Source organism: Diachasmimorpha longicaudata, chromosome 18, assembly GCF_034640455.1.
Source record: "Diachasmimorpha longicaudata isolate KC_UGA_2023 chromosome 18, iyDiaLong2, whole genome shotgun sequence".
Lineage (NCBI taxonomy): Eukaryota > Metazoa > Arthropoda > Insecta > Hymenoptera > Braconidae > Diachasmimorpha > Diachasmimorpha longicaudata.
Window position 1 is genome coordinate 3605516 of NC_087242.1, and position 27224 is coordinate 3632739.

General features: G+C 41.2%; 5 protein-coding genes and 1 long non-coding RNA gene across 13 annotated transcripts; 3 read left to right on the top strand and 3 right to left on the bottom strand.

Annotated features, from left to right (window-relative positions):
- On the bottom strand, window positions 1–6932 carry LOC135170938 (ciliary microtubule inner protein 2B-like). Of its 4 annotated transcripts, none has more exons than XM_064137160.1 (5): window positions 6794–6928; window positions 3276–3752; window positions 2227–2302; window positions 981–1362; window positions 1–230 (listed from the first exon to the last, which is right to left on the bottom strand). In XM_064137160.1, the coding sequence occupies exons 2-5, from the start codon at window positions 3347–3349 to the stop codon at window positions 1–3; spliced, it is 762 nt and encodes a 253-aa protein (XP_063993230.1). In that variant the 5' UTR covers window positions 3350–3752; window positions 6794–6928. The 4 variants fall into 4 exon arrangements, with proteins under 4 accessions (XP_063993230.1, XP_063993231.1, XP_063993232.1 ...); XM_064137161.1 differs by lacking the exon at window positions 6794–6928 and adding an exon at window positions 4941–5103; XM_064137162.1 differs by lacking the exon at window positions 3276–3752 and having other exon boundaries at window positions 6794–6932.
- LOC135170900 (histone deacetylase 6) lies at window positions 5142–24289 on the top strand. Of its 5 annotated transcripts, XM_064137070.1 has the most exons (5): window positions 14176–14533; window positions 15103–15273; window positions 15723–16142; window positions 16224–19037; window positions 24280–24289. In XM_064137070.1, the coding sequence occupies exons 1-4, from the start codon at window positions 14531–14533 to the stop codon at window positions 19002–19004; spliced, it is 3375 nt and encodes a 1124-aa protein (XP_063993140.1). In that variant the 5' UTR covers window positions 14176–14530; the 3' UTR covers window positions 19005–19037; window positions 24280–24289. The 5 variants fall into 5 exon arrangements, with proteins under 5 accessions (XP_063993141.1, XP_063993140.1, XP_063993139.1 ...); XM_064137069.1 differs by lacking the exon at window positions 24280–24289 and having other exon boundaries at window positions 14178–14533; window positions 16224–19413; XM_064137072.1 differs by lacking the exons at window positions 14176–14533; window positions 24280–24289 and adding an exon at window positions 14616–14774 and having other exon boundaries at window positions 16224–19413.
- LOC135170940 (rRNA-processing protein UTP23 homolog) lies at window positions 12980–14090 on the top strand. Its single transcript, XM_064137163.1, has 3 exons — window positions 12980–13198; window positions 13309–13532; window positions 13678–14090. Exons 1-3 carry the CDS (start codon window positions 13079–13081, stop codon window positions 14078–14080), a joined length of 747 nt encoding a protein of 248 aa, XP_063993233.1. The 5' UTR covers window positions 12980–13078; the 3' UTR covers window positions 14081–14090.
- Pig-z (Phosphatidylinositol glycan anchor biosynthesis class Z) lies at window positions 19401–21920 on the bottom strand. The gene is made up of 3 exons (XM_064137096.1): window positions 21071–21920; window positions 20427–20987; window positions 19401–20361 (listed from the first exon to the last, which is right to left on the bottom strand). Exons 1-3 carry the CDS (start codon window positions 21583–21585, stop codon window positions 19458–19460), a joined length of 1980 nt encoding a protein of 659 aa, XP_063993166.1. The 5' UTR covers window positions 21586–21920; the 3' UTR covers window positions 19401–19457.
- On the top strand, window positions 22092–24473 carry LOC135170942 (uncharacterized). The gene is made up of 3 exons (XM_064137168.1): window positions 22092–22354; window positions 23725–23949; window positions 24073–24473. Exons 1-3 carry the CDS (start codon window positions 22254–22256, stop codon window positions 24353–24355), a joined length of 609 nt encoding a protein of 202 aa, XP_063993238.1. The 5' UTR covers window positions 22092–22253; the 3' UTR covers window positions 24356–24473.
- Window positions 24369–26971, bottom strand: LOC135170955 (uncharacterized). Its single transcript, XR_010300459.1, has 2 exons — window positions 26092–26971; window positions 24369–25512 (listed from the first exon to the last, which is right to left on the bottom strand). It is a non-coding gene; the product is annotated as an uncharacterized LOC135170955 (long non-coding RNA).
- Between the last annotated feature and the right edge of the window lie 253 nt (window positions 26972–27224).

Here is a 27224-nt window from a genome sequence, read left to right on the forward strand (position 1 = left end):
TTATGCCTTTGTGTGGCCTGTGTCGTCGATGTAGACTGTCTCCAACACCCTGCGGACAGTCTTTGACTCTGTTACTCGGCTGCATCTGCTCTCTCGCTCGTGCTGCAGGAGCTCGAGGCCCTTCCGGGCAGCTTGGGCGTATCTTCGGGACAGTGCAACCTCACTTCGGGCACCTGGTATGTGCCCTGTGTATCCCACTATCGGGGGACTCTCCGGAGAGACCTGATTTCCTACAAAAATAATTAAATTGAGTTGTCGAGGGATTTTTTTTTGCCGCCGGTGGATGTGTGGGATGTCAAATAGTAGCAGAGTGCTCAGACGACGGTTTCTTTGTTAAGTCTTAGTGATTTTATGCAGTCAGGATCACTCGAATGAATCCGATAACGTAAATGTCTGACGTTTTTTAAACGACGTTTTTATTATCTCATTATGGTTTTCCTATGATTTACCCTATTCTCGGAAAAATTAAGAGAATCTTAGGAGACGACAGGAACTTGGCAACCCTGGCTTAGAAAATATAATGACTCCATTTAAAAGTTATTTACAGAGGATTTAAAAGTAGATTGAGGTAATTTGTCGAAGAACGCAACAGTTCATGAGGCATTCCATTCCATTCCAAGTCGATCAGCCCGTGACCTCGACCTCTCCAATTTGATCCGCGATTTTTTATGTAATCAATCAACCTCCAACGACACTCCAGATTTTTTAATAATTTTTTCGATCATTATAACATTTTTTAATTGTCTCTAAAAGGTAAAAAAAATCCACTTCCAAAAAACCTTTCAAAGTTTTTGTTCAAATTAATTTGAAAGTGGAAAAGCGATAGCTAATCTACTTAGGAAGGGCTGAAATCATTAATTAAAATAGACCCTTCAGGTATGTGCTGGTTCAGAAGAGTTCACATACGCAGCAGTAGATTCAAGTCAAGTGGGCAGAGCCCAATTTCTCTTCTTGAAAAAAATCATCGAGTGAATTCTTACCGAAATACGGTGGATTCTGCTGATTCCCATGATTAATTTCAACACTGACATTATCAGTCCTGACTCGAGACGCCAAATTCCTCGGATTTGTTCGCTCCACGTGCGCCCGCATTGCATCTCCCTTGATGCGAAGTTTATTCTGCGTTTCGCGCCACTCCTTGCCACCCTCTTCGACGGCGCGCATGAAGGAGAGACCGTATTTTTTATTGAATCCGGGGATGTAGCCGGTGTATCCCAGGATAAACGGTGGTGGTTTATGTAGCGATCTGTCGTTCCTGTGAGTTCTCCTAGTGCGTTTCTCCCTGTCGAGCAGGACCACGGGATCTCGGCTAGAATTTGGCCGATAGGGACCACTCTTCAAGACCTGTTTCTGCAGGAGTTCCTGAAATGAAGTGGAGTGGAATTTATTTTGGAAAAACGCCGCTGTTATGACAATTTTTTATTTATCAATCAGAATAATGTATCTATTCAGTTTAATTGGGCAGTTTTTGATGAATAACTCGGAGTCTAAGGGAGATAATTAAATTTTGGTCAGGACCTTTTTTATGAAGCGAATCGAGTACTACAATAATTGTTATTATAAAAAATCGATAATTTCGCTTAGATTTCGAGATATTGATGAAAAACCGGAATGAGATGAAGGAAGTGATCTCGGGTTAGTACTTCACTAGTGATGTGGCTGTTTCTAACATCAAATTTTCTTATCTGTCTTCATTATTAGCGCGTTATGGGAACGATCAGATAACATTAGTTCGTCATCAATATTTCTGTACGTCATTAGTGACCGAGGACACAAATTAAATATCAATTACTTCAGTAGTCCATAATGGGGCGAGAATTATTTTTTTATTTCATCGTAATGAATCGTGAAGAAAATCACAATTTCATTGCTTTTCTCACCAATATCGGAGAAAAATGTATTTTTCATTGCCTTGTTATGAAAAGGGCTAGTGATGTCAAATCTTCATTTTTATTTAAAAAAATTACGAGTCAAATAATACAGTTCAGTACGTCATGAGAGCGATTCATTGAAAAGAGCGTTACGCGGCGGGTGCGTAAAATTCTACTTTTCGGACTAGTGATAAAATACATTATTTTAGACCGCGCGAGATATAATTGTTAGACTTTTTTCTTACGATTAAATATATCGTTGAAATATTTCTAAAAATATTAGTAGAATATTTTTAAAAATATTATTTCTCATGTGTTTATTCTACTAAAAGTCTGCGATATTTTCCGCACTGACCTCCATAATCTCCTGGGTATTCGCGCCAAATCGCTTGCCAACTCGAAATTTCAGAGTCGGACAGTGTCCCGTGTATCTGTGAAACGGAATAAGTTGATGAAAAAAATATATAGCACCTGGCAGACATAAAAAAATGATAAATCATTGAAGAACAGAACTACATGAGACAATTTTTGGCAAAAAAAAAAATGTGATCACGTGCAGAATATTATTTTGCCGAATTTTTCAGTTCCTTGACGAACCCCATGTTGTGGGGATATCTGGATAATCTGGAGGGAAAAATTCCGATGGGTTCGATCCCATTGAAAAATCGAAATCTATTGATTTCAAGTCGGATATCATTTAATCGATATTCCCTAAAGTAGTGGCTCGTTCAAATTCACGAGGGAAAAATAATCCGGGAAAAAATAAAAATTCTCCTGTGCGTGATGTGAAGCTGAACATTGAGTGTAGTTGAACATTTGTGTTATATGTGTATAACCAGTTGCCTGGTACTGGGCTGGTACAACCCCTTCACCAGTATCCGTACCCCCAGTGTCAATTATTTACGTGATATTGAATTTGATGAAGATTCGGTATTTCCCTGTCAATTTACCCCACCAATTGTCCCACAAAATCAGTGGATTTTCGCTAAAAATAAACATCAGATCAATATCTACCGGGGAATTTTTATGTCCCCATTTATTTGTTTATTTTAACACAAATAATATTTTTTTCCACTCCCGGATTGACATTGGCATTGAAAATATCCGGGAACAATTAACAAACAATTTTTTATTTCCCCCGAATTTATGATCTATTTATTAAATAATTCAGTTGTAAACTGGGTTCAGGGTCAATCAGAACCCACCAAAAATCCAGAGATAAGTCAACTGCCAGACAACAAATTATTTATTTACATTAACCAAAACATTGTCAATAATTATGTAACATTATACAAAATTACCTCGACATTCGCGAGTCGCTCAAATACTTTTCGGTAAATTAAATTATTTCTCTCAACGAATCAATCAAATAATTAACTAATTAATTATTTATGATTTATTTACCCTGGCAGATGTGTTCCATAGTTCTGCCGGAAGAATTCCGTTCTCTGTTCGCTGGTCATCGGATCAAACACCATAATTTTCAAATATTCTAATAAATTTTATCGAAGACAACAGTTGTCACTTCTACGCGCGCAAAAGTCGCACTATAACTATTTCAAATTCCGTGGAAGTTTCACGATTTCACAGTTGACCAGCGGAGTTTCTTCTTTTTTTATATCTTCAATTTAAAAAACTAGAGTATGTTGACTAGTGAATCGAGACGAATCGTCGCGGACGGTGAGCGTTTGAAGCGGTTGAGCCGGAGCTAGTGGAACAGGACTGTGTTGAGTCGGCCTTAAGATGCATATGCGTTGATACCCTCCCTCCCCCTCGTTCGTTCAATCGACGGAAACCGCACCTTGCGGCACTCTTCTGGCATTTTTTTCGAAGTCAAATTTAAATTGCCTATTTAATTGTAATTTTGTGGTCGTTATAGAGCTGAAAATATTCAAATGAATTTAGAACCTGAAATGCCTCAAATTTACGAGAGAATTCTATTGAATTTCTATTGATTTTTAATTAATTTTTTTGTCAGCACGTGGATGCACTTGTTTTTGTGAAAATACTCCCAAAAAATGGTCCATCGATAAATTATCTATTGAAAGTTATCCGTAAATTATTGGCTATAGAATGTAGACCATAAATAATTGGCTATAGAAAATTATCGTAAGGAATTTTCTGGATGAGACAGACTATAAACAATCGTCTGGATTATTATTTACATCACGACATGAGCGCTCTGTTTTCTGAATAGTTCTGGTCTATTTCATTGACCCTATTGACTCCGGGTTCGATCTAGTGCATGAAAAGCCTTGATATAAATATCAAAGATACAGATACAGACACCGTAAAATTCGTCGCACCACCTCCGGAGGATGTGAATTATTCAGTGGAACAGTACACCAGGACTAGTCTATTTTCAGTCTTCCGTGTGGTTAACAAATTACTTAGACAAGTTAGAAAATCATAGACGTGAATTTTTAGATGTTTTTTATCGCTGCGAAAAAATAAGTCAATTGATTTCTCTCATCAGGATCAACATTACTACTAAATTATCAATTGCATCCGCCAAATTCGGACGGAGGGAATTCAGTACGATTATTATTGGGCCCAAAGTTTTGGTAAATTTTATTACAAAAAAATAGGAGAATTTAAATGGAGGAAATTCCTGGGGGAAATCCACAGCTCTAACGGCCGAATTCCACTGAATTTTTCTGTAGACCATTAGGGCCCCATGAGGCGCAAAACATTGGGCCCTACGGAATCCCCTGCTCCTCTCGTAATATAAAATCATCAAATTCGTTTTTCAATTTTTTTCCTGAAGAATTAACGTTTCTAATTAATGATCAATTACATCACCACAAAAAAATCCGCCCGAGGGAATTCAATTCAAACACATGTACAGAATAAATTCTATAGAAAACTGGAATTCCATTGGGATAGGGCCTCCCCACCCTGTCGGGCCCAAATTAATAAAAAACTCAAAACAAAAAAATTGGGAAATTTCAATCGGTGGAAATTCTATTCGAAAATCTCCAGTTTCAATCATCGAATTCCATCAAGATTATCTACAGCCCATTAAGGCCCAATGGGCCCCTAGAAATCACCTCCTCTTTTCTAAATTACCTCCGAAATTATCAAGTGCATCTTCTAATTTATTTTTCCCTCAGAAAGCGAAAAAAAAAATTGCAAAACGTCATGTCACCGGTGTGTATCAACATTGGAAAATCAATGGCAATAGTATGACGTAGTGAACCCGCCTCGTCCTCCTCCAATCACACGAGAACCCGCCCCACCTCGTTCCCCTCCCGCCACCACTAATTCTCCCCCCCCCCCACCCCGCCGTACCGCTCGCGGAATTCACAGTCGCACGCCGCCTCGCGTAGTCACTCTGAAACTGGCAGCTGACAAGTTCGTACTTAACAAACCGAAAAAAAAGTCACGTCGAAAAAGCAGATTACCAACGCACAGAGTATCCATCGATACAAATTTCATTGTTTGTACCACCAACGGACGCGAACAAGTGGCAAAAACAAAAGTGCTAAACAGTTGAACAAGTGAAAACGAGAAAGTGCATCAACGTCCAGTCGACGACTGCGAGAAGAAGAAAAAAAAAAGGAAACGACGTAGATGTCCATCAGTTAACTACAAACACGGAGTCACACGACAGATATAACACTAGCGGTGAAACAACATCGGTGAGGAGAGTACGAGGGATTGATAATAAATATAAATATCAACGGACTTGCAGTTTTCGAGAATAAATAGAGGACCGGTGAAGAGGAGTGCCAGGATTGTCTGTCGAGATGGCGTTTATGATGCCTGTTGTTAAAAATGAGTGGGATATTTACAAAACTAACCGTAGCAGACGCTCGTCGGAGTGTTCTAATCCCCAGGCCTGTCGAAGTCGAAAGGTGAGTCAGGGTAATGAATGTATGGGGCAAGATGGGGAAGGATCGGTGGGTTTTTTTCCGTTCGGATGGGGGAATTGATCGGGGACATTTAAGGTGTCTTTCCTATTTTTTTTTTGCCAGGACGAACTGTTTTACTGCCACATGTACGAAATAGATAATTTATGCATGTGTACACACACATACACATGTGTGTGCAGGTCATAACGTGGATATTACATGTGTGTGCAGGTCATAACGTGGATATCACATGTGTGTGCAGGTCATAACGTGTATTTCACATGTGTGTGCAGGTCATAATGTGCATTTCACATGTGTGTGCACATGTGTGAGCATGTAATGACGTGTATGTGCACATGTACGAGCATATAATGACGTCTATGTGCACATGGGTGTGCATATAATGACGTGTGTGCACATGGGTGTCACGTCACGATGTATTGTGTGTACGTATGTGTCGATTCACGTGTGTGGTCTTTTTTATCATTACACCATTGGCAAATGGCGATTGTCAGAAGCGAGTGAACATCGAGGAGGAAAATTGCAGTCGTCCGGGCGAAAATAATTTTTCATGGCGTGTGAAAAAAAGTATATTACACCTCAAGAACCCCACAGTATATTACGGCCCTGGGAGTGATGGCATGTCACACCCCTGCGGTGAGCAGTGCTCATATTGCTTTCCCTCATCAGGCAGCAAAGTACGAACTTTTCGTACAGCTGCGGTAAAAAGACACTTTTTGACAGTCTGAACGTGGCAGCAGCGACAAAAATACTTTATCCACTTGTTTACCCTGCGTTAAAATCCCTCTTCATCAACCGTCGCGTTAACTGCAGCTGTCGATTGCCCGATTATTTTTTTCCATAACTGACAATCAAAATAGAAATATCGAGAATGATCCTTAAGGTTTAAGACAGTTTCCATATAAATGCTGGTGCACTATCGGTGACACTAGTGTCAAACAGATGAAAAAAATCATAAAAAAAAAAAAATACTAAAAATAATAAATAAAATTAATACCAATTGATAGTAATAAAAAATATGAACTTAAATTAAAACAGAAAATTTGCCTGAAAATTTCCACGAAAATCAAATGACGATCTTCTGCCTATCCCTTGCGACGAGGAAAACCATCGGCGCGTGAAGGGAAAATTACTCGTGAGATTATTCGAACCGTGAAGATTCTTCAAACTGCATGTTCACTCTTCACTGACGAATGTTGCGCTCACTTCAACTTCATGGCAACGTCCATTATCGAATTTCCCCTCCTCTCCTTACCACCACCCCCCTTACCCCTTTCCCCTCTCTTTTCGCACTCTCCATTGAACGGCGTACGTTGTTATTTGCGCGTTTGTAGTCAGTGCTCGTTGCACAGGGAAATCAAATACGTAATTTTTTTATTATTATTTTTTTTTTCAATTGAATTGTCGTGCGGTGAGCAAAAAAGCAATTGGAGAAGATTTGCGTGTCGCTCGAGTCTCGGTAATAATACTTTGGATGTTTTTACATTTATGACGTAGAACGACGTGATTACGCAATACTAGAGAAACATGACTTTAGATGGATTCCGTACATGAAGGAGAGAATTTCGATTGTATTTTAAATAGTCAACTATTTTCGTAATTTATTTGTTTATTTATTCGTTTAGTTATTTTAAGGGTGGCGATTTTTCAATGGGAAATTTTTTTATAGATTTAATTGCTCCGGGTGATTTAATTTACAAATGTAATGAATGTAAAATTCCCTCGGATGGATTTTCTGATTTTTTATCGTTTGATCTTCTCATTATAAGGAGATGAAAAATAGAGCGGAAAAACAGAGAAAATTAAAAATAAATAAAAGACAAACAGATTCTCGCAAGGTTTCATTCTTGGCTTGTCTGGCGCCAGCTCATCATGACATAGAAAGTTAACATGGATTGGGAATTAGTCACGTGATCTAAATAACGGTCACATAATGAGAATGATGAATGGTTGTACGTATGGGTAAAAGGAATTTTAGGTTTTATTTTATCAAATGAAATTGTAATCGTCGTGAATCAGAGGCCACATGCGCAGAAATATTGTGAGTGAAAGAGGGAGGAGGATATGAATGAAACGATAAAATAACTGATAAAAAAATTAATAGAAAAAGATAGCGATTTCGGTACAAAATGTCATCGGGTTTTTACTAGTTTTCGAAGTTTTTGGTCGTTTGAACTTTCTTTTCCCTGACAGCAAAATTATGAATGGAAAGAGGCGACAAATTTCGATGTTTTTGGACAACTTATTCGTCTGAGATATTTTTTTAAAGATTTCTTAATTAATTTATTTGGAAAAAAAAATTCTGATGTGAATAGGTCATACAGAAAAATTCAACAACAGTTGAAGTGATATTTAATTAAAATTAATTCTAAATACCAAAATAGACAATAATAGAGTTCGAAATTAATTTCATTGGCGTTTTAAAAATGAAGATTTTCATAAATTTATTGCATTTTGGCGCGTGAAAATGAAAAATTTATAAGTGAAGATGTGATTGCTGTCAGCAGTCGCTTTTCCTCTCGACTTTCAGTAGCTCCGAACCCGATTGTTGACGAATTCCTATGTATCACAAATTATTGCTGAACTGGTCACCTCAATAAGCTTCGGAGAAGGCTGACGCAACACTCCCGTTAACACATGTCTGGAAAATCTCTAGAAAACCTCTACTCTTCTCACCAAATACTCTTCAATTCCTATTCCAACTTTATAAAAATTCTTTGGAGGTTTATTAGAATTTTATTTAATAAACAAACAATTTACATACCATTCCCTGTGTCCAATTCCCCTATCCCGTTGTTAATTAATATTAGTCGATAGGGAAATCCGATCCTCTTCAGTAGTTTAAGGGAGAAATTCTTCCCCGAAGGGAGAGAGGATGTGAAGACCTGAATAAACATTCCCTCGTCGATTGATCAATCGATCAGTCCCGTTAATCCCACTAACGCCCCTGACAACTAAATATTTTATTGTTCACTAGGTATCGGAGTGTTCAAAATCCGAAGGGCCATCGTTATCCACCTCTCCCGGCTCAGACTTCCTCACATCCCCAGCTCATCGTTCTGTTCCCATGTCCTCGCGCCACTTCTCAAGGACCTCCTCACGTGCATCCCAGAGTTCACTCCAGAGCCCGAGCAAGAGCACCGGCTCATCACCTCCCAAAACAGGCAGTTCAAATTCACTGAATAAATTTCACAATCGTCTCGTTGATAAGCTCAAGAGATCCTTGAGGAAGAACGACGACACGTCCGAGGATCAGCGCAATCTATCGTGAAATAATCATGGGGTTTTGGGCCGTCCGCCGTTATGTGGCTCAAAGCCTATCGACATCCGAAGGACCTCCACACCAGGAAATTCTGTGACAGAGGTGAATCCGTGCACGGTGACCCGATCATGTCCAGATCCCTCCGTGGGCTGGTAGGGTAATGTCGATGAAAACGGAGATGAGAGGATTGGATCGAAGTGGACTGCTGGCCATCTTGGGATGAATACCTTCTGGACACGTGAGTTGCATATTTTCAGAACACAAAACGTAACATAACAGTTGATGCAAACCTTGAGACGAAGAGGAAAGTACTTCTGAACATCTTAGAATTGTTGGCGATGAATTGATGAACGACAGGACAGATTAGGGCGGCTCTCATTGAATTACATGTACGTGGGGATAATGGAGATGATGGGGTTTGGGGAAGGGGTTGGAGATCATCTTGGAGTGAAGGATTTTTGGAGATCTTTGGAATGTTAGGGACGTTAGGAACGAGTTGAAGTATTCGGGGAACTGCTCTTGTCATACTGTTCACGAAAAATCGCTGAATTTGGGACTTAAAGGTCAATCTCTCTGGAAATAATCTGTCGTTTGCCTGGACTTGATGCAGTTGCATCTGTGTCGGAAGTATTCTTTCCGACATGTATCGAATATACATATATTAGCATTGTAGATGGTGATCGAAGACCTTGTCACTGAACAATGATCCCTGTCAATCGTGATGAACATGTCGCTTTCCAGTTTAATCTAAATATTACTGTAACGAAAAAAAAGAAAATCAAATGCTGTGCAAAAATTAATAACGAATATATGTCGAGATACATTATGTCAAAAACTGTAAATGGAACGATTGGAAATCAGACGATAAGCTTTTGAGAGTGGAGTCTCTCTAGGGGCCAACCACAGAAAATTAGAGCAGGCGAGTGGGGGAATCCCTATTTTCCTGTCTTGAAATGTGTCCTTGAGTGAGTTTCCATCGAAAGCTCAAGAGATAGAAATTTAGCTCTATTTTTTCAACATAAAAAATGAAACGAATTAACCGTTAAATTTTTTTAATAAAAAAAATCTGGACGAAATAATTTCATTGAAGAGGAAAAATTCTAATAATTTTGTAGTTTAGTTCAACAATTCGAGTGCTTCGGTCAATAATTTACTCGTTCATATGAAAAATAGATCATTTTTATTTATGTTTGTTTATGTCAAGACATTATTGAATGTCAAAAGCTAATAAAATTCAAATAAAATTTTCCAGGAAATTCGTTAGCTCTTTTCCATGAAATTTTCTCGTACCTAATGGCACTATTTACTAGAAATGTCTGGATAAAATTGAATAATAATTGACAATAAAGCAGGCTGGCCCGCTAGACCACTAGAGAGAGGCCACTAAATTGATATTCTATTGAATAAAGTTAATGGTGAGACGAATATAGTGATAATATGACGCTGAAGCCTAAAATGAGACTAAATCATTCGCATATGCATAAATTTATCGTTGATATTTTCAAGAATATATTTATGTTCGTTACGTTTTAGTAGATTATGTTCGTAAGCAGAATTAAGAAGGAAGATGAGATGGAAACATCGTGTGACGCACTAACCTCATTATCATGATTAACTAGGTGTTTATCGTTGCTTACGAAATTATGTGGAAAATTTGCATTCATTAAGGGGCTGTCACACGAAAAATATTTACCGAAAAACCTAGTGAATTTTCTCGAACATTTTATTCATCTCTGTTAGCGATTCCTGGGGACGAGGGATCCACAGTTCAGTCCCCCCGGGTATTCGTGGTCGTAATAATCACGGATGTCATAATGTAACTTAAGATTCTCTACAAGTGCACGGGACTTAAGATCATTTTTCAAACGTCAGTTGCAACGACTTTATCGCAAAGCCATACAAATAGGGAATCAATCCTTTGCTGTGTTCTCTCTCATTTTTTTTCTTTTACTTTGATTTGTCTCGTTCTACTTTTCTTGTCCAGATAAATAATTGAATAATTCGAGCCACGAAGATTCTCCAGGAAAACTGAATGCCATCGACTTTTTGCCAAATTTCTTCAACTTTTCAGCGAATTCGTGAGGTTTTTTGTGAAATTTTTTGTACGTGTGCCTCCCTGGTATTAAATTTCAGATTTTTCATTTCTGAAAATGAATTTCCGGTTGATCATGCGACTTGATGTGCGAATAGTAGTCACTCCACATCTCTATGGTGTAAAATTATTTAAAAAATCCTACCATGGCAAGTTAACAATAATTCAGTGGGTCCATTGTACATGTCCTAGTCATTTTTTATGGTCAATGATTGTTTCAATCATTAAAATTGGATGTGAATGTTTCTCAAAATCATTTTCATGCAAATAAGAAATGACCTTGGGGTATTCTTCTTTTTAAGTTGATGCTAGAAGGTGGGAAATGTGATTTTATGATAGTCGTAATTTATCAGCGTGTCGGAAGAGAGATAAAAACATTTTTTGATAAAAATCCGCGTTTTTGGCGTTGCACAGTCATATATGATTTAGCATTTTTTTTTTCATGGCTACACTTTTTATTTAAAGACTTTTTTTTTCCGTTGAAATATCGCAAAATGTAGGTCACAACAATGTACTTTAATTGCTAAATTTTTCACGCTTCATTTACAGTTTCTTTTTCATTAACAACTGAGTATTTAAATTCGTTTGAATTATTCATTTAGGAGTAAGGAAATTGTACCGTATGTAACTCTGTGATAAAGTTATAAGTTATAAGATAGATTCATGTGACGAAAATAGCAGATCTGATGAAAAGTACGAGATTAAAAAGTACACATTAAAATACAGGAAAAGGCTAGAGACAAAAAAATATTAGTTATTCCACGTTAAATCGACCGGGCGACCCTGATCCTCTCGAAAATTTGCGACAGGTCCAATCACCTGTCCATTTAACATGAAATACCTCCGGCAATTTTCAGTTCAACATAAATAATTATGGTGAACAATTATGACCCTTTAATTTCTTGAAATTGATAAATTGTAAAACAGAGCTCGAAAAAATTATCAGAGTTTAAATTTTAATTGACATTTCCAGTCTGAGCTTTTACACATAGCTATTCATTCGGTACGAATTATTGAAAATATAACAACAAATAAATATGCAAATATGATACACATGAATATCAACAAATCGCCTAAATAGTGCACTTGATAACGTAGTGTGATCCATGAGCTGTGGTATTTTGATGGGAAGACTGGGAGAAACGTGTGAGATGATGTGAAAAATGGGAATGAATTGTTTATGAAATTGCTTATTATTATTATTATTATTATTTGATGATTGCTGCTTCGGGTGAGACTGCACTGGTGACGATGATTTATGAATGAAATTTATTATTGGACTTATTATCGTATGGTGCTATAAAGATGGATTTATTGAAATGAAATTGAATTCAATTTGATACGATGCTTCAACCAATTTCACTCTACTCGCGATAATCAATGTGAATTGCATCCAATTGGTGTAAACTGATGAGGCATTGAGGGGATGATGGACTGTATAATTATATTGTACGTGAATACAATATTGCGATGCAATTGTTCATTCGTTACGTAGCTCATCGGGCCCCATTGGGCTTTGGTAATGTGGATAGAGGGGAGATCAGTGTCCCCCAACTAAGATATATATTCAATATCAATGAATACTGTAATTATTTCAATGCAATGTACATGAAAAAGTGAAATAAACACTTTTGAAATTTTTGAGAAATTTATTTGTTTTTTATTTCCTGGGGGGGAGTGCGCTAGAGGGGGCACTAGTTGGTTTACTTTGTTATTCTTATGTCTGTTGTAATTAACAAAATCATTTTGATAATTCAAGAGAATATTTTATTAATAAATTTGATGGAAAACTGCAGGTAATTCGCGAAAAAGTATTTGAGTAATTTAATTTTTGAATGGTCGGTACAGTAGAGTACTGGTGTGTCCACTTGATTACAATTGAAGTTAGTGACTCTCATAACCTCAAACCAAAACAGTCGGGCTTCAAGCCCCTGATGATTGTTGCGAGGGTTCAGACAATTAAAGTGAATAATCAAAAATGAAAATCACCAGGCATAAAAAAGTGCACAAGTACCTGAACTTCTACGTCAACAATTATAAATTTCGGACGCCATTTCAAGTGCTGATTGATGGAACGTTTTGTTTTGCTGCTCTTAAGGTGAGTGGACGAATGATTAAATCCCAAAAACACATGCACTCGTCTGTCTTCACTTAATAATTACCCATGACATGAGTGATTATGCAGTGATTTTGTTATCACGGTTTCAGGAAAAAGTTGATATTCAAGATCAATTGCCAAAGTATTTTCAACAAGAAACGAAACTCCTGACGACCCCATGTGTCATCATGGAGACCGAGAGTTTGGGGCCCCAGACATATGGGGCCATGCTAATTGCTAAGAAATTTGCTGTGCACAAGTGCAGCCACGAGAAGCATCCAACGACTGGCTCCAAGTGCCTGAGGTCTATGATAAAAAATAATAATCCGTCCAGGTGAGAGAGTCTTCCTTTCAGGACTCGAGAAAAAAATTTCGTACTACATTTGTCATTCCCAATGACTTTGTAATAAGTAAAAAAAGAAAGCAAATTAGTCCTGAGTACATGGAATGATAATCAATGACAATGAACCTTTCAACAGATACATAATAGCAACACAAGACCGAGATCTTCAAGAGAAGGTTCGGAATAGGGCGGGGGTCCCCCTGCTTTATCTCCATGGAAAGGTCCCCACACTGGATCCCCCATCCCAGGCCAGCAAGAACGAGGCACAGCATCAGCTCGATAAAGTTGATCTGAACGTTCACCAGAGAGAGACCTTGGCGGAGCTGAAACAGAGCTCAGGCCTCGCCACCGAAGAGGAAACAAAAATGAAAAAGAAGAAGAGAAAAGGGGGACCCAACCCCCTCAGCTGCAAGAAGAAGCAGAAGAAGACTTCGGTGAATAACACGAAAACATCTGGAAAAGTGCGGAAGAGGAGAAAAGCAAAAATTCCATCACATGTTAAAGAAATGTTGAAGACTTCACAGAATAGTAACCAATAAATTTAGGAAAATTGACGTCTTGTTTTATTTTTCATCCATTTTATTATATATTTCTTTGTCAGAGTGGAAATTAAAAAAGTAAATGTATCTGGATAAAAACTACTACACAATAATTCAAGAATTATCAAAAAGTTCTTCAAAAGTGGAAATGTTGACTATTGTTGACTTCAAAAATCAATAAGCCCAGTTCACACATGAAATCCTAACCTCCAAATTCGTGAAAAACAGCCTTTACTGTGTTGTGGTCCCGTTGACGAGCCTTTCGTTGCGATTGTTTGCCAGAATCCAAAACACAACAAGTTTCTTGAACTGAAGGCAATGAGTAATTCTCTTGCGTCACGGGTAATTCATTACTGTCTACCCCTTGAATCGCCCATAAACCCCTTAGTGCAAGGTCATCCAGCGAAGGAGAGGACCGTTTGAGATTTGAGGGTTACAAATTCTACAGAAATGGTGAGAAGTAATTTTATTTTCATAACTTTATTCGATGAAAGTTACTGGGGATATCGTTCATGATCTTGAAGATTACGTGACGATGCACTCAACTGAGTTTTACCGCTTTCCATATTCGGTCGGTCTTGCCTTTTCCAACGCCCACACATTTTGTTACTCAATATTCCCATGAAACTGGGAATTCCGAGGGAATTGCTTCAGTTGTCAAGTGCCAGGACAAATAAAATTCACAAGAATTGACGTGAGTTTTTGCAATTAAACATCTCAGGGAAAATCAATCATTTCTATGTTTTTTTATCGAATGGAATCAATAAAAAATTGACCTACTGTCAATTAAAAAATCAACAAACTTTGTCCACTTTTTTCTCCGGTGAAATTCTTTTCTCCTTCTGTAATCGAACAATTTAATTGTTATCGAAAGATAAAAGAAACAAATAGTTTCAATTTTCCTTTAATTGCGTGCACTTTCCCTGAATAAAATCCTTATGTTTTCCATTATCTGTTTAATTATTTACATTGTCATCATCATTGATCATGCACCTTCACAATATTTTTTCACAAATCATCAGTCAAATCCCGAGCCGAGAAACAACTTCTTCAACGCTGTGAGACAGTTGGCTGAGAGTGAGATACACCTGATAAAAGTCATTGAGAATTCGAGGAAAGAGATTCACGAAACGATGTCGACCAAACAGGGACTCAGAAGCAACGAGAGCAAGAGATCATCGAGATTGGCCAAAGTAAATTTCGTATTCATTCATTTTCATGTTAGAATCCAATTCCTTACAATAAATCATGGGAAATTTTTCGCATCAAATGTGAGAACTCGATCGTAGATATTTTTTTAATGGAAAATATATCCAGCTGGGGATGAATTTCCCCGAACATCCGAGCAATTACGAACCCGGAAGCACCGGGGGAATCGATTATATCTGTCTCGTCGATACTAATAACTGCGATAAGATAACGAGATGCTGCGAGATGTCAACACGAGACAAAAATAGCTGATAATTTTATCAATTCCACGAGCTTCTTTGTTGCACTTCAGTTAAATATTCATTGACCTCAGGAACATTGTCAGTATACTCTGGTGACGAAAAAAAATTTCCCTCGATAACCCTCGCATTAACAGAGCCCTTTCCCTCGGTCTTCAAGACCCTCTCGATGAAGAAATCGTAATCCGTTCTAGGTGAGGCCATCCCAGGCGATAATCGTAGCAAAACGTGAGGCAGCGAAGAAACGAAAAAACCAGAAGTCCTCAGACAACTGTTACGTCCGTGACATCTACCAAATAGCCATCGACGCTAAAAACATGACTCGAGGGCCAACAGGTGTGGTTTACGATCAGTCAATGGCCGAGCACCGTTGCCTGTGGGACGACAAATACCCAGAGTCTCCAGACAGGTTCACGAGGGTGTTGGGGAGGTGTCAGGAGCTGGGGCTCATCGACAGGTGCAAGTTCATCGAGCCCAGGCTTGCGAGAATCGACGAGGTTCTCCTGAAGCACTCGGTCGAGCAGATCGACATTCTCAAGGCCACTGAGGGCTGTCGGGACGCTGAACGATTGGAGAAAATCTCCTCCAAGTACGACGCTATCTACGTACATCCGGTGAGTGGTAACATCAAATAAATATTTCAACCAGAAAAAATCGGCGTTTAAAAAAATCACTCAACTCCTTCTTTCTTGCAGTCGACGTACAAATTATCTCTCCTGGCCACTGGCTCGACGATAAACCTCTTGGAGAGCATCTGCCGAGGTGAAGTGCAGAATGGAATGGCGATAATAAGGCCCCCAGGTCATCACGCAATGAAATCCGAATACTGTGGCTACTGTTTCTTCAACAACGTCGCCATTGCCTCGGAGAAGATGCTGGCAGAGGGCCTGGCTAAGAGGATCCTCATCGTGGATTGGGACGTCCATCATGGCCAGGCGACCCAGCAGATGTTCTACAACGACCCGAGGGTCGTGTACTTCTCAATCCATCGTTATGAGAATGGATCCTTCTGGCCTAACCTGAGGGAGTCCGATTACCATTACGTCGGTGCAGGGGCTGGGATTGGACACAATTTCAATGTTCCTTTGAATAAAACTGGAATGACAAATGCTGATTATCTGGCGATATTCCAGCAAGTGCTTCTGCCAATGGCTTATGAATATCAACCGGATCTAGTGGTGGTCTCAGCTGGTTATGACGCAGCCTTCGGCTGCCCTGAGGGTGAGATGGAGATTACCCCAGCATTTTATCCTCACCTTCTGTCACCATTGCTGGGCCTGGCCAACGGTAAAGTTGCTGTTGTTCTCGAGGGTGGCTACTGTCTCGAGTCCCTGTCAGAGTCAGCAGCCTTGACCCTACGAGCTCTCCTGGGAGATCCCTGTCCCACGATATCGATTCTCGACCCCCCATCCCCATCAATAACCGAAACAATCCTCAACGTCATCTACACCCACAAGCCATATTGGGGCTGCTACCAGTACCAGGACACCTACACCGCCGGATCAGCGAGCGATGACATCGTCAAACACCTTCCCAAGGTCATCTACAATGGGGAGGAAACAAAGCCAGATGTCTATCAGACTCGTAACTGTTATCCAGTTCAGAGTGAAAGTCAATTGAACGAAATTCATAACCGACTAGTTCTGCTGAAGCAGATGACTAGTCTGAGCAAAGCTCCGCACAGGGTCTGCCTTGTGTACGACGACAGGATGTTGAGGCACTTCAATTATGCTGAGGACAGCCATCCCGAGACACCCAAGAGGATCTCTGAGATATTTTCGATGCATGAGGCCTATGGATTGATCGAAAGATGTCATATTTTAGAAGGAAGAGCAGCCACAGAGGAGGAGCTCCTCCTAGTTCACACCAAAGAGCACATTCGTAAAATCCAGAAGATGGCTGACTCGAAGCCATCAGAGCTGACACACCAGTCTCGTGACCTTGACTCTGTATATCTCCACAAAGAGACGTGGACAAGTGCCAGTGTGGCAGCAGGATCATTGCTGAGGGTGGTGGACAGTGTTGTAAATGGAGAAAGCCAGTCTGGAGTGGCAGTGGTGCGACCCCCGGGTCATCATGCTGGTGAGGACGGAGCCTGTGGCTTCTGCATCTTCAATAATATTTCGGTTGCTGCTAAATATGCAACTGAGTTTCACGGATTGAAACGAGTTCTGATTGTCGATTGGGACGTTCATCATGGAAATGGAACGCAGTCTATTCTCGAGGATGATCCGAAGATTCTCTACATATCTGTTCATCGTTACGACAACGGGGCGTTTTTTCCGAGCTCGAAGGAGGCTAATTACGACGTGGTGGGGACAGGCAGAGGTAAAGGTTTCAACGTCAACATCCCTTGGAACCGTCGGAAGATGGGTGACTCCGAGTACGTGGCGGCTTTCCAGCAGATAATCCTGCCAATCGCCTACCAGTACAATCCCGAGCTTGTCCTCATCTCCGCCGGTTTCGACGCCTGCGTGGGTGATCCCCTGGGTCACTACACAGTCTCCCCGGAGGCCTACGGTCTTTTCACCCACTGGCTGTCATCCCTAGCCAACGGTCGACTGATCCTGGCCCTCGAAGGTGGCTACAACGTCAACTCCATTGCCTACGCCATGACAATGTGCACAAAGGCACTTCTCAACGACCCCCTACCACCCCTGCGGCCCCTCCCTGTCCCATGTTCAAGTGCAATTACTAGTATTAAGAATGTTCTCAAGATACAGAAGACATTCTGGCCGAATTTAGTCTTCCAAGCAGCCCTGCCAAAGGAGAACGTCCTTCCCGAGGTCTCGAGCCTTGGAGGTGAGGCTGAAACCCCAGGTTATGAGCAGAAAATAGCAGACGAGCAGTTTAAGACTGAAAAGGGAATGAAAATGGAGGATTTGGAGGGGAATGTCGAGAGGATGACCCTGAGAAATACGACGGGTTCCCTCAGGGGCTGTGTCAATCCAGGGGAAAAGCCCGGGGGGAGCTCGAATCCTGGGGGAAGTGGAAGTAGTGGAGCTGGTGGATCTAGTGGAGCTGGTGGAGCTAGTGGGAGTCAAGGGGCTGGAGCTGGCAGTGGTAAAACTCTACAGGAGTTTCTCTCAGAGAATTTACGGGCCCTCAACGACGGCGAAATGTTTGCCACTATTCCCTTGAAGGACTGCCCTCATCTGGATTCTGTTCAGGAGGTGCCTTCCAGTGGTATTGACATAACGAGTCCGTGCGTGGACTGCAGTAGCGTCGAAGAGAACTGGATTTGTCTCATTTGCTACACGTCACACTGTGCCAGGAGTGTCAATGAGCACGCTCTCTTTCATGGATTATGCCTGGAGCATCCCATTGCCTTGAGCTTCACGGATCTGTCTGTCTGGTGCTACGAGTGCGAGGCTTATCTCGATAATCCTAAGTTGTATCCAGCGAGGAATATTGTGCATCTGAACAAGTTTGGGGAGGAGTTGGTGTGGACGTACAATGAGATTCACTTGAATTGACGAGGTTGTGAATTTTTTTTGGAGCCTTTGGAGGTGACTGGGGGGGTTTAGGATGTGGGTGAATTTTTTCCGTGTTCACATGAGCGGAATAATAGAGTTTAAAACAGTTTAAATATTTTTAGGGATTAAATAAGCCGAGGAGTGCGAACACTGGAGAATTCACTGGAGTCATAACACTTGTATAAAAAAATCTATAGACTAGGCTATTATTTAGGGGGGTGATTGATCGTAAGACGATGTTCGTCTGACGATTCCAAAACCCATCACCTCGTCTGCTTAAATCTGTAAAAATATCATAACAAACAACAACAACGTAAAGCTAATTATTCAATAAGTAAAAACGATTGCGCTTGATAACTGCGAGGAGCTACTTTTTTCACAAAATAAAGGCTTAAGTAACATGAAAAAAGCTTTCGATTTATTCACCCAAGCACTTGGGGTATCAACAATCCCCTAGGAGATATATCCAGCATTATCAGGCACTTCAATTCTCAGCAATAATAATCCAAAACTATCAATTAACTGGAATAAATCGTTGGAAAAATTCGTTGTCAAATGATTGAGACACAAACTCATGCTCTCCACAAGAAAACAATCTAAATTAAATGTGAAAATTGGTAACTTTTCAGTGGAAATGTGTGGATAAAAGACATTCGTCGTTTGATAACTCAGATTCCTCGTGCCATTCATCAAAATGTGCTCCATAAATTCGGGAAATAAATTAACAGGCATTGCATAGTAGAGTCTGTAGGGTATTTTCTGATTGTGAAATTTCTTCTCACACTCTTTCAATGTCCTCTGAATGTTTGTGTAGACCTCTGATATATCCTTGCTGCCCTCTTCGTACAAGAAAAAATCCTGTTTGAGTTGGTACCGATGTTTGGTACTGCTGGTGTAAATTTTATTCGTGTTCTTGAGATGGAGAAGAGCTGTGGGCAGTGGATAAGTGAAGGACGTGAATAAATGAACGTGGGTGAGCTCTGGTTTGGCCTTCAGCTCGTGATACATGTGCTTCGCTAGGGGTAGAACACCCCCTTGGTGCAAAAATCCGTAGAATAACGTCAGGAACATGTTGGTGAGCCACCAGATCACCTGCCATCGAATTATCCTCGGGGATTTTTTCGTGTAGATGTGAGTTGGGTCGTGGCTGTTGCTGGGGGCGACTGTTGTTGGGCTCTTGCCGTTCCCTAGGGAGCCCCCGTGGAGGAACACCAGAGGCAGCAGCACTGGAATGATGAATCGAGGCTCTTGGTGAGGGAAAATCGAGAGAAGTGCGATTGGGACTATGAAGCAGGCGATCATCAGACTCTCGATGCTCTGAATGCGAGGGAGCTCCAGCCAGTGACGTTTCGACGCACTGAAACAGGTGGAGATAGTGATCGTCAATTTGAATGTGGCTAATGGAGACTCTCCAAGACTCACCTATTGATCATTCTCCCGAAGGAGATCAATCCAATGACCCCCAGGACATTAAACAGCAGGGGAACGTTGACTAGAAAATGGTGGTATCTCCCGTGAATTCCGTGCTTCTCCAGGTTCTCCGTCGCCGAGTTGTACCTCAAGAAATTCAAGGGGGTAACCAGTAAATTATCCATCCCCACCTCGAGCTTCATGATCTCGCCGAGAGTCAGGTACCCAAAGTAGAAGCTGTCAGCGAGGATGCCAACGACAGCTGTGGGTATTCCACAACAAATAAACGTGATTATTCGTACGTGAAAATCCAGGAAGCCAACGCTCCTGGAGCCGAGTCCTCGCTGGAGCCAGAAGGCTATCGGTGGAAATGCAAAAGCAATGAATGTTGGTCGATTGAAGATACCCAGGACGGTGACACCCGCTAGGATGAGGCAGTGATTGAGGGAATGGGATGGAAGCGATGCTCGTAATTTATAGTACTTGACTCTCTCGACGATCGTTGGGGCCTTATCGTATCGTTCTTTGAAGTGATCGCTCTGGAGAACAATCTTCTCTGAACATGCCATGCACCTGGTACACGACAGAAGAATTAATTTATTCATTTGCTCATTTATTTGTTTGTTTATCGAAAATATTTGGAATCAACTGCTTACCTGGAGACGTAATAAATCAGAATGGAGTTGAGGATCAGCTCGATGCTGTTGGAGAAGGTGCGAGTGGCGTAGGTCATCATGACGAAGGAGCTCGCGTAGATGACGAGCCTCACTCGGTAATTCTGGCTGTAGATGCAGCATATCTTGTAGAGTGAATAATCGGTGACGAAGGACAGGGCGCAGATGACAAGTCTGGGGAGCACCACCAGGAGGTAGGGGGTTCTCAGAGAGATCTGGAAGTAGTGCGAGAAGTAGGGGGCGAGGATGTTCAGGATTGTGTAGGGCACCCCGATGATTACTTGGGGAATCAGGGATGAGCGGATGGGAAACGTTGTGTTGAACTCCCAGGGTTTATTGACAGATATGTCGAAACGATCCCCTGCAATCACCTCGACAGACTGGAAAAACTCGTCAGGATGGATATATCCAGTCTGGGGTAAAAGTGTTAGAACAATCCTCAATCCAGCACAAATCCAGTAAGGAAGTGCCTTCGCCGAGGGTTTATAGCACGACATTCCCTTGATATCACTGTCTCATCACCAAAGAATCATCGTCGTGTAGACTGAACTAGATAACGAAGCTGTGTCACTACGACGAGGTCTCATAACCCCGTCCCCTCGACTCACTTCATCAGAGAAAAATCCAAGTTATTTACCCCCTTCACAAACTTTTTTGTACTCATTGCTACGAATCATCACACAACTCGCCCAGAGGTTATACGGGAAATTGCTAATTGCTGACGCTTGCTAAAAAATATGGAGTAAAGCAAAGGCTGATGTCCATGATAGTACTACCCCCGGTGGTGTGAGGCGCCACTGGTGATAATCATTCGAATCGGGGAGTGATCATTATTAATTAACCACGGGGCTACAAACAAAATTAATATATGTACAATCGTCTACTAACGATGTATAATCATCTACATTAGTCAGTTTTTCTCTTTGTCACTCCTCATCGGTTGAGTACGTTGGGGCCTCCACAATTTCGGGCGCCACGAGACTGTCGAGAGACCGTTACAAACCGTCCACACACGTCCGCTGTGCAACTCCTGCGAGAGCGTGTTACAACCCCAATTCCGTAACAACAAAGAATCCGCCGGTGTCCCCTCCCCTCCATTCCCCCAATCGTCACCTCAACAAGTCCCAAAAACAGTCGGTTGGACCAGCATTTCAAGACAATCGCCATGGCGGAGAAGTCACAAATCGTCGAACAGAAGCCCGACAACACGTTGCCCCTACGAGCAGCTCTTTCCAGCATTTTCGAGAGCATCGGCGACTCTGTGAGGTAAGCACCACTACATAATCTCCATTTGACAATGAAATATCCTCGATAAATGCAACACACCACCGACAATCGCATCATTCACACAATTGTCCTCCCACCTCGTTCACGATCATCATCCCCCAGGTATTTCGTGGCTTCCTCGTTAACCCGGAGACGACGCCAGCCTGAATAAACCATTTCTTTGTTTACGTGCTTTCTATTTAGTCGTCTCTTTGTGTCGTCTGTGTGCGTTCGTTCACGCTCCACCAAAATTCCCAGTCCCTTTATCATTTTTTTCTTCCACCACTCCACAACGTCCTCTGCAACGCTCGGTCAAGTTTTCGGCCCATTGTGCACGAAGCCTTCGTAAGGGACACGCAAAAACCTTTTTTTCGTGAATCCGTTTCCCAACAATCTTTCGACCGCTATCCACGGGAACAAAGAAATTCCGTTGCCAGGCGGGCCTCGCCTGGAGATTTTTTGGCATCGGAAATTCGGCAACAGTTTTTCATAGTCGATGGTAGGATGCTGAGGGTTAATTTAGCTCACTACGGGCTCCTCTCATTTCACATTGAAAGATTATCAAACGGGTTTCGATGTTGATCCGTTACTTTGGTGACCGGAAATCCAATATCCGCGTGATTTTTTTTTTTCAGGCAGTCGTAGCGTCTCCTTCCCACGCAGGGTCCAATTGATTTACAATCGTGTTCACTGCCGGCAGCTAGTCAACGGTAAATAGGACAATGGGGATGATTTTCTTGAGGGATTGCTGGGATAATCCGGGTCATTTTGGGGGAGGAGAACTGGTGAAATTGAGCCTCATCATTGTCCGTCAATAATTGCTGAATATTTTCGGGAATATTTACTTAGGGAACTCTGAACATTGTTCTGCAGGGATATGAATTAATTAACCGATTTTTAAACAATCAGACACCTGGGCATCTCCACCTGGACATCTCCAATTAAACGAAAAATCATTCCCCATTTTTGGAGGAATAAAAATTTGTGTTCTTACTCAGGTCTAGACACTTGCAACTTTGTGTTTCTTTATTTTCAAATTGCACCTGTCCCGGCCTGACCGCGAGCACGCCATCATCGAGGTGTCGAACAGAACGATTGAGTATGCCCTGAAATGACCCGCATAAATTGAGAATATTCTCAGGAAACGCTTCACCGAGACCCGGAGGAAGGAGACGACGTAAAAATCACGTTCGATATCTTGCTCGTGTGAAATTCGATCCGTTGTTTATGAAGGCATTGCTTGAATTTCTCTGAAGGAGCCGATAAAGTTTCTCTCCATATCCATTACCCAGAGAATCGTCTCGTGGATAAATTTTAATTTTAATTCAGTTGTTCCTCTGGTTTATTAATCATTCGGTAATTTTCTCCAGTGAGAAGCAGTTTGCGGAGTGCCAAAGTTACCTCAGATCAAAGCTACCAGAGTCCAAATTCAACTCCGTCATTCAGAAGCTTCACGAAAAGATTAAGAATGATCTTCGGGACCGGATGAACGAGGAGTTGGAGGGAATGATGACCGAAGAGAGTTTGGCCAGTGGCCTGGGGAAGCTCAAGCAGCTCTTGATGGAAACACCGTACAGTCCTGAGGAAATTGCTTGGTGCGTATTCATCCCCAGGTTGAGAACATTGTTGACGATCAGAAGATAATTACTTCAGACCAACTACTCTTTTTTTATTTAAAAAATTGAGCTTCTGTTTTAAAAAAACTTTTTTCTGCACAGGAGACCGCCTGGAGATGTCCCCCTTCACCTGCGAACGTTCGACGTCGCCAAAATGGACGAGGAAACCGAGAGATTGACGGAACTAGTGGACGATCTGGAGAACGAGAACAATCACCTCGTGAACGTCCTCACGAGAAAACGAGAGAAGATCCTCGCACACGATAAAAAAATTCGGAAGTCAATGAAAATTGGTGCGGACAGTGTCATGAGACTGGAGAAAACGAGAGACAAAGTCCAGAAGTACGTGGATGAACTCGAGGAACAACTGATTGGCGATAATTAATTACCAAGTGCTCTCGATTCACACATTTATTGACAATACATAATATTTATGTAACTACATGACTTCCGTGAAGTCCCATTAATGACTGCGATAATTTATACTTCAGATATATAACGAATCAGTCTTTATTATTTACACAACTCCCATCCCCATCTTATATCAACCTCTAAACAAAAAAAATCAATTTTGAGATTCTGAATAACAATTCAAACCGATGAAGAGCCCCAGGTCCCTACAGCGAGCCAGATAATCAGATATTTTATTGCACCTCCTGTCGGCGGATTAGCCCTGACTCCCTTCGACCCTCCAGTCCTATTTATCTGTATCCAGATGCTCCAGAGATCCAGATAACCTCTTAAACACTCAACAACCTGTCAAGTGGCGCCCCATTTCCCGCTCATACCACCCGTCACCCCTGATTGGTCGCCATCCGCCAATCCCCCACCAGAAAAATCCTCAGTTCATGGCGTCGCCGCTAGATGACTTTACCGTGACCATAGGCTTTCCAACGCATTTAGCGGTGCGCCATTGCGACGTGATTGCTGTTCCCCCAGTTTTTTCGGTATTTTTGTGACTGAGGATTGATCCAGTAAACTCCAGTTCTTCATCAATCATCTCATTCGAGTAAGTAATCACAATAAAATCACCTCATAACACTCGATATCGCCGATAATCACGGGGAAAAACATGGCGAATAAATCGGTCAAAACTGGAAAATACTTCCATCTCCTCCTCTTCTCCCCTTCCCCGAGGGGTTAGTTCTCTCTAGCCCTCTTCCGTGCGCGTGGTACAGACATTCATACTCTATTGACGCTTGCTCAAACCCTATTTTCCAGTAATTGATTGGTAAACTCGTTATCCACCATGTTGAAGTGAAAACGAACTTCGAAGTTTATGATTGAGAAATTTTCGTGTTATTTTATTGAATGCAGTACGGAGCGTGTACAGGGGTGAGGGAAGCTCAACGGGGAGGTTAGTTTGGTCTCTTATTCGTATTCTCTCGGTCATAGCTTTGGAGCCCCTGCCAGGGGTTCTCCCCCCGTCTGATGTACGTGTGGTAAACGACGCTATTCGACGCTGTCGTTTGACGCGTTATCGAACTGATAACGCACAGACCATTCGCCCTGGAGTTTCCACTCATGTTGATTCCGATAGAACTATTTAACGAGGAGGATTAACAGTGGCGGATTGACTTCAGCTTTGGGGGATTGTCTTTTTTACGAAATCATGCTGCTAATCAATATTATGGGGATTGTGGCTGGAGTTGGGGATATTTACCAGGAATTTCAAAGCCCCAGGGGTTTAGACTCGAGGATGGACAGAGAATTTGAATTTACCAGGAGAATTTGGACGAAAGTATTTGGTTGAGAATGAAATACTGACATTTTTAGTGTTTAATATGCGGTGAAAAAGTTTTTTGAAAAATTTATAGTACGAGGAAAAAATAAATTCTACGGTTGTGAAAATTTTTATTGCTGTCCAGATGTAAAAAGGTCAAATGGCACATGAATTTCTGCCAGTTTTTATTTTTTGTCTACATTTTGTCGTTAAAAATTGCGAAATGAAATCAACTTCCATTGCTACTGATTCAATTGGAAAATTCCCTCAATTCTTTCTCGATAATCAATAAAAATTCACATAAACCAGCGATCACGACGGGATAATAAAATATAATGATCGTTGTTGGTAACTCAGTGATTATTCTAATGGAGTAACACGTCTCCGTCTTCAATTACCTTCATAATCCCATGAATCCATTGAAAAAAGTTGCTTTCAAGTTTCTCCGATCAGTCTCGATGTCTGATGAAATTCGGAGCACAGCGTCGGCCGGAAAATCTGTTTTATTAATCTCCTTTCCCATCGTCAGGCCCCAATGAAAGTCCTGACTAAAATAAACACGACTTATATACCACCGCTAAGTGATTACATATCTCCAGATCCTGGAATTCGAACTTGTGAAGGATTTTGCAGGAGATTGTACGCGAAGCTCTGATTAGAAAACCGAAATTGAAGTTCTGATTCATTTCTCACTCGTTCATTAGAATTCCACTGAGTTTATTTTGGTCTCACCCCCTTTTTCTCTCTCGCATCGGTCAAATTACGGTATCTTATCAATTAATTTCTCCGAAAAATTGGCACTCGTTGTTGTAGTTAATTTTCTTTACAAAAATTTATAATCAAAATTCTGCTCTTCCCTAGATTCCGGTATGTTCATCAACAACTGGTCAATAATCAATAGAAAGCGATCTCATTTTACCCCTTCGTCACTGAGTTACCCGGAAAAAAAAACAGACAAATTGCACAATTTATTTTTCTGAAATGGAGGGCAACGTCGAGTCCTAGTACACCAACTCCTGTAATTGGAGCAACAAGTGTTGAACAGTTATATCGAGGTGTGAGCTGCATCCCCTGGCATCCATGTCCCTCAGTGAATTAGTGTATTCATCACATTTTCCAATGGCCACGAAATTTTTCAGTCGACAGTAACAATTGGGGATCAGAAATCTCCCAATTTCCCTGACCTTCCCATGACAATTATCACCAATTTCGGTAAATTGTATAATTGGTCCCTATCGATGGGCAGCCCCTAGGCTAGATACCCAAAAATTGGCTCGATTGTTCGCCAACCCCATTGGCTATTACCCCTCCCGTTATCTTTTTCTTACCTCTCTTTTTCATATGCCGATTCCAACGTTATTCCGCAGTTTCGTGCTGCGACAGCACAACAAAGCGTTGCCACGACAACTGACCGTCACGCGGTTGCCATCACAAAACTTTGAACTTGTGCGAATGCAAAAGCATTGGAGCCACGCGGCTTGCGTTCTGTTTCCTCGTTTTTTTTTTTCTTTTGTTCTCGAGTAGCTGAAAG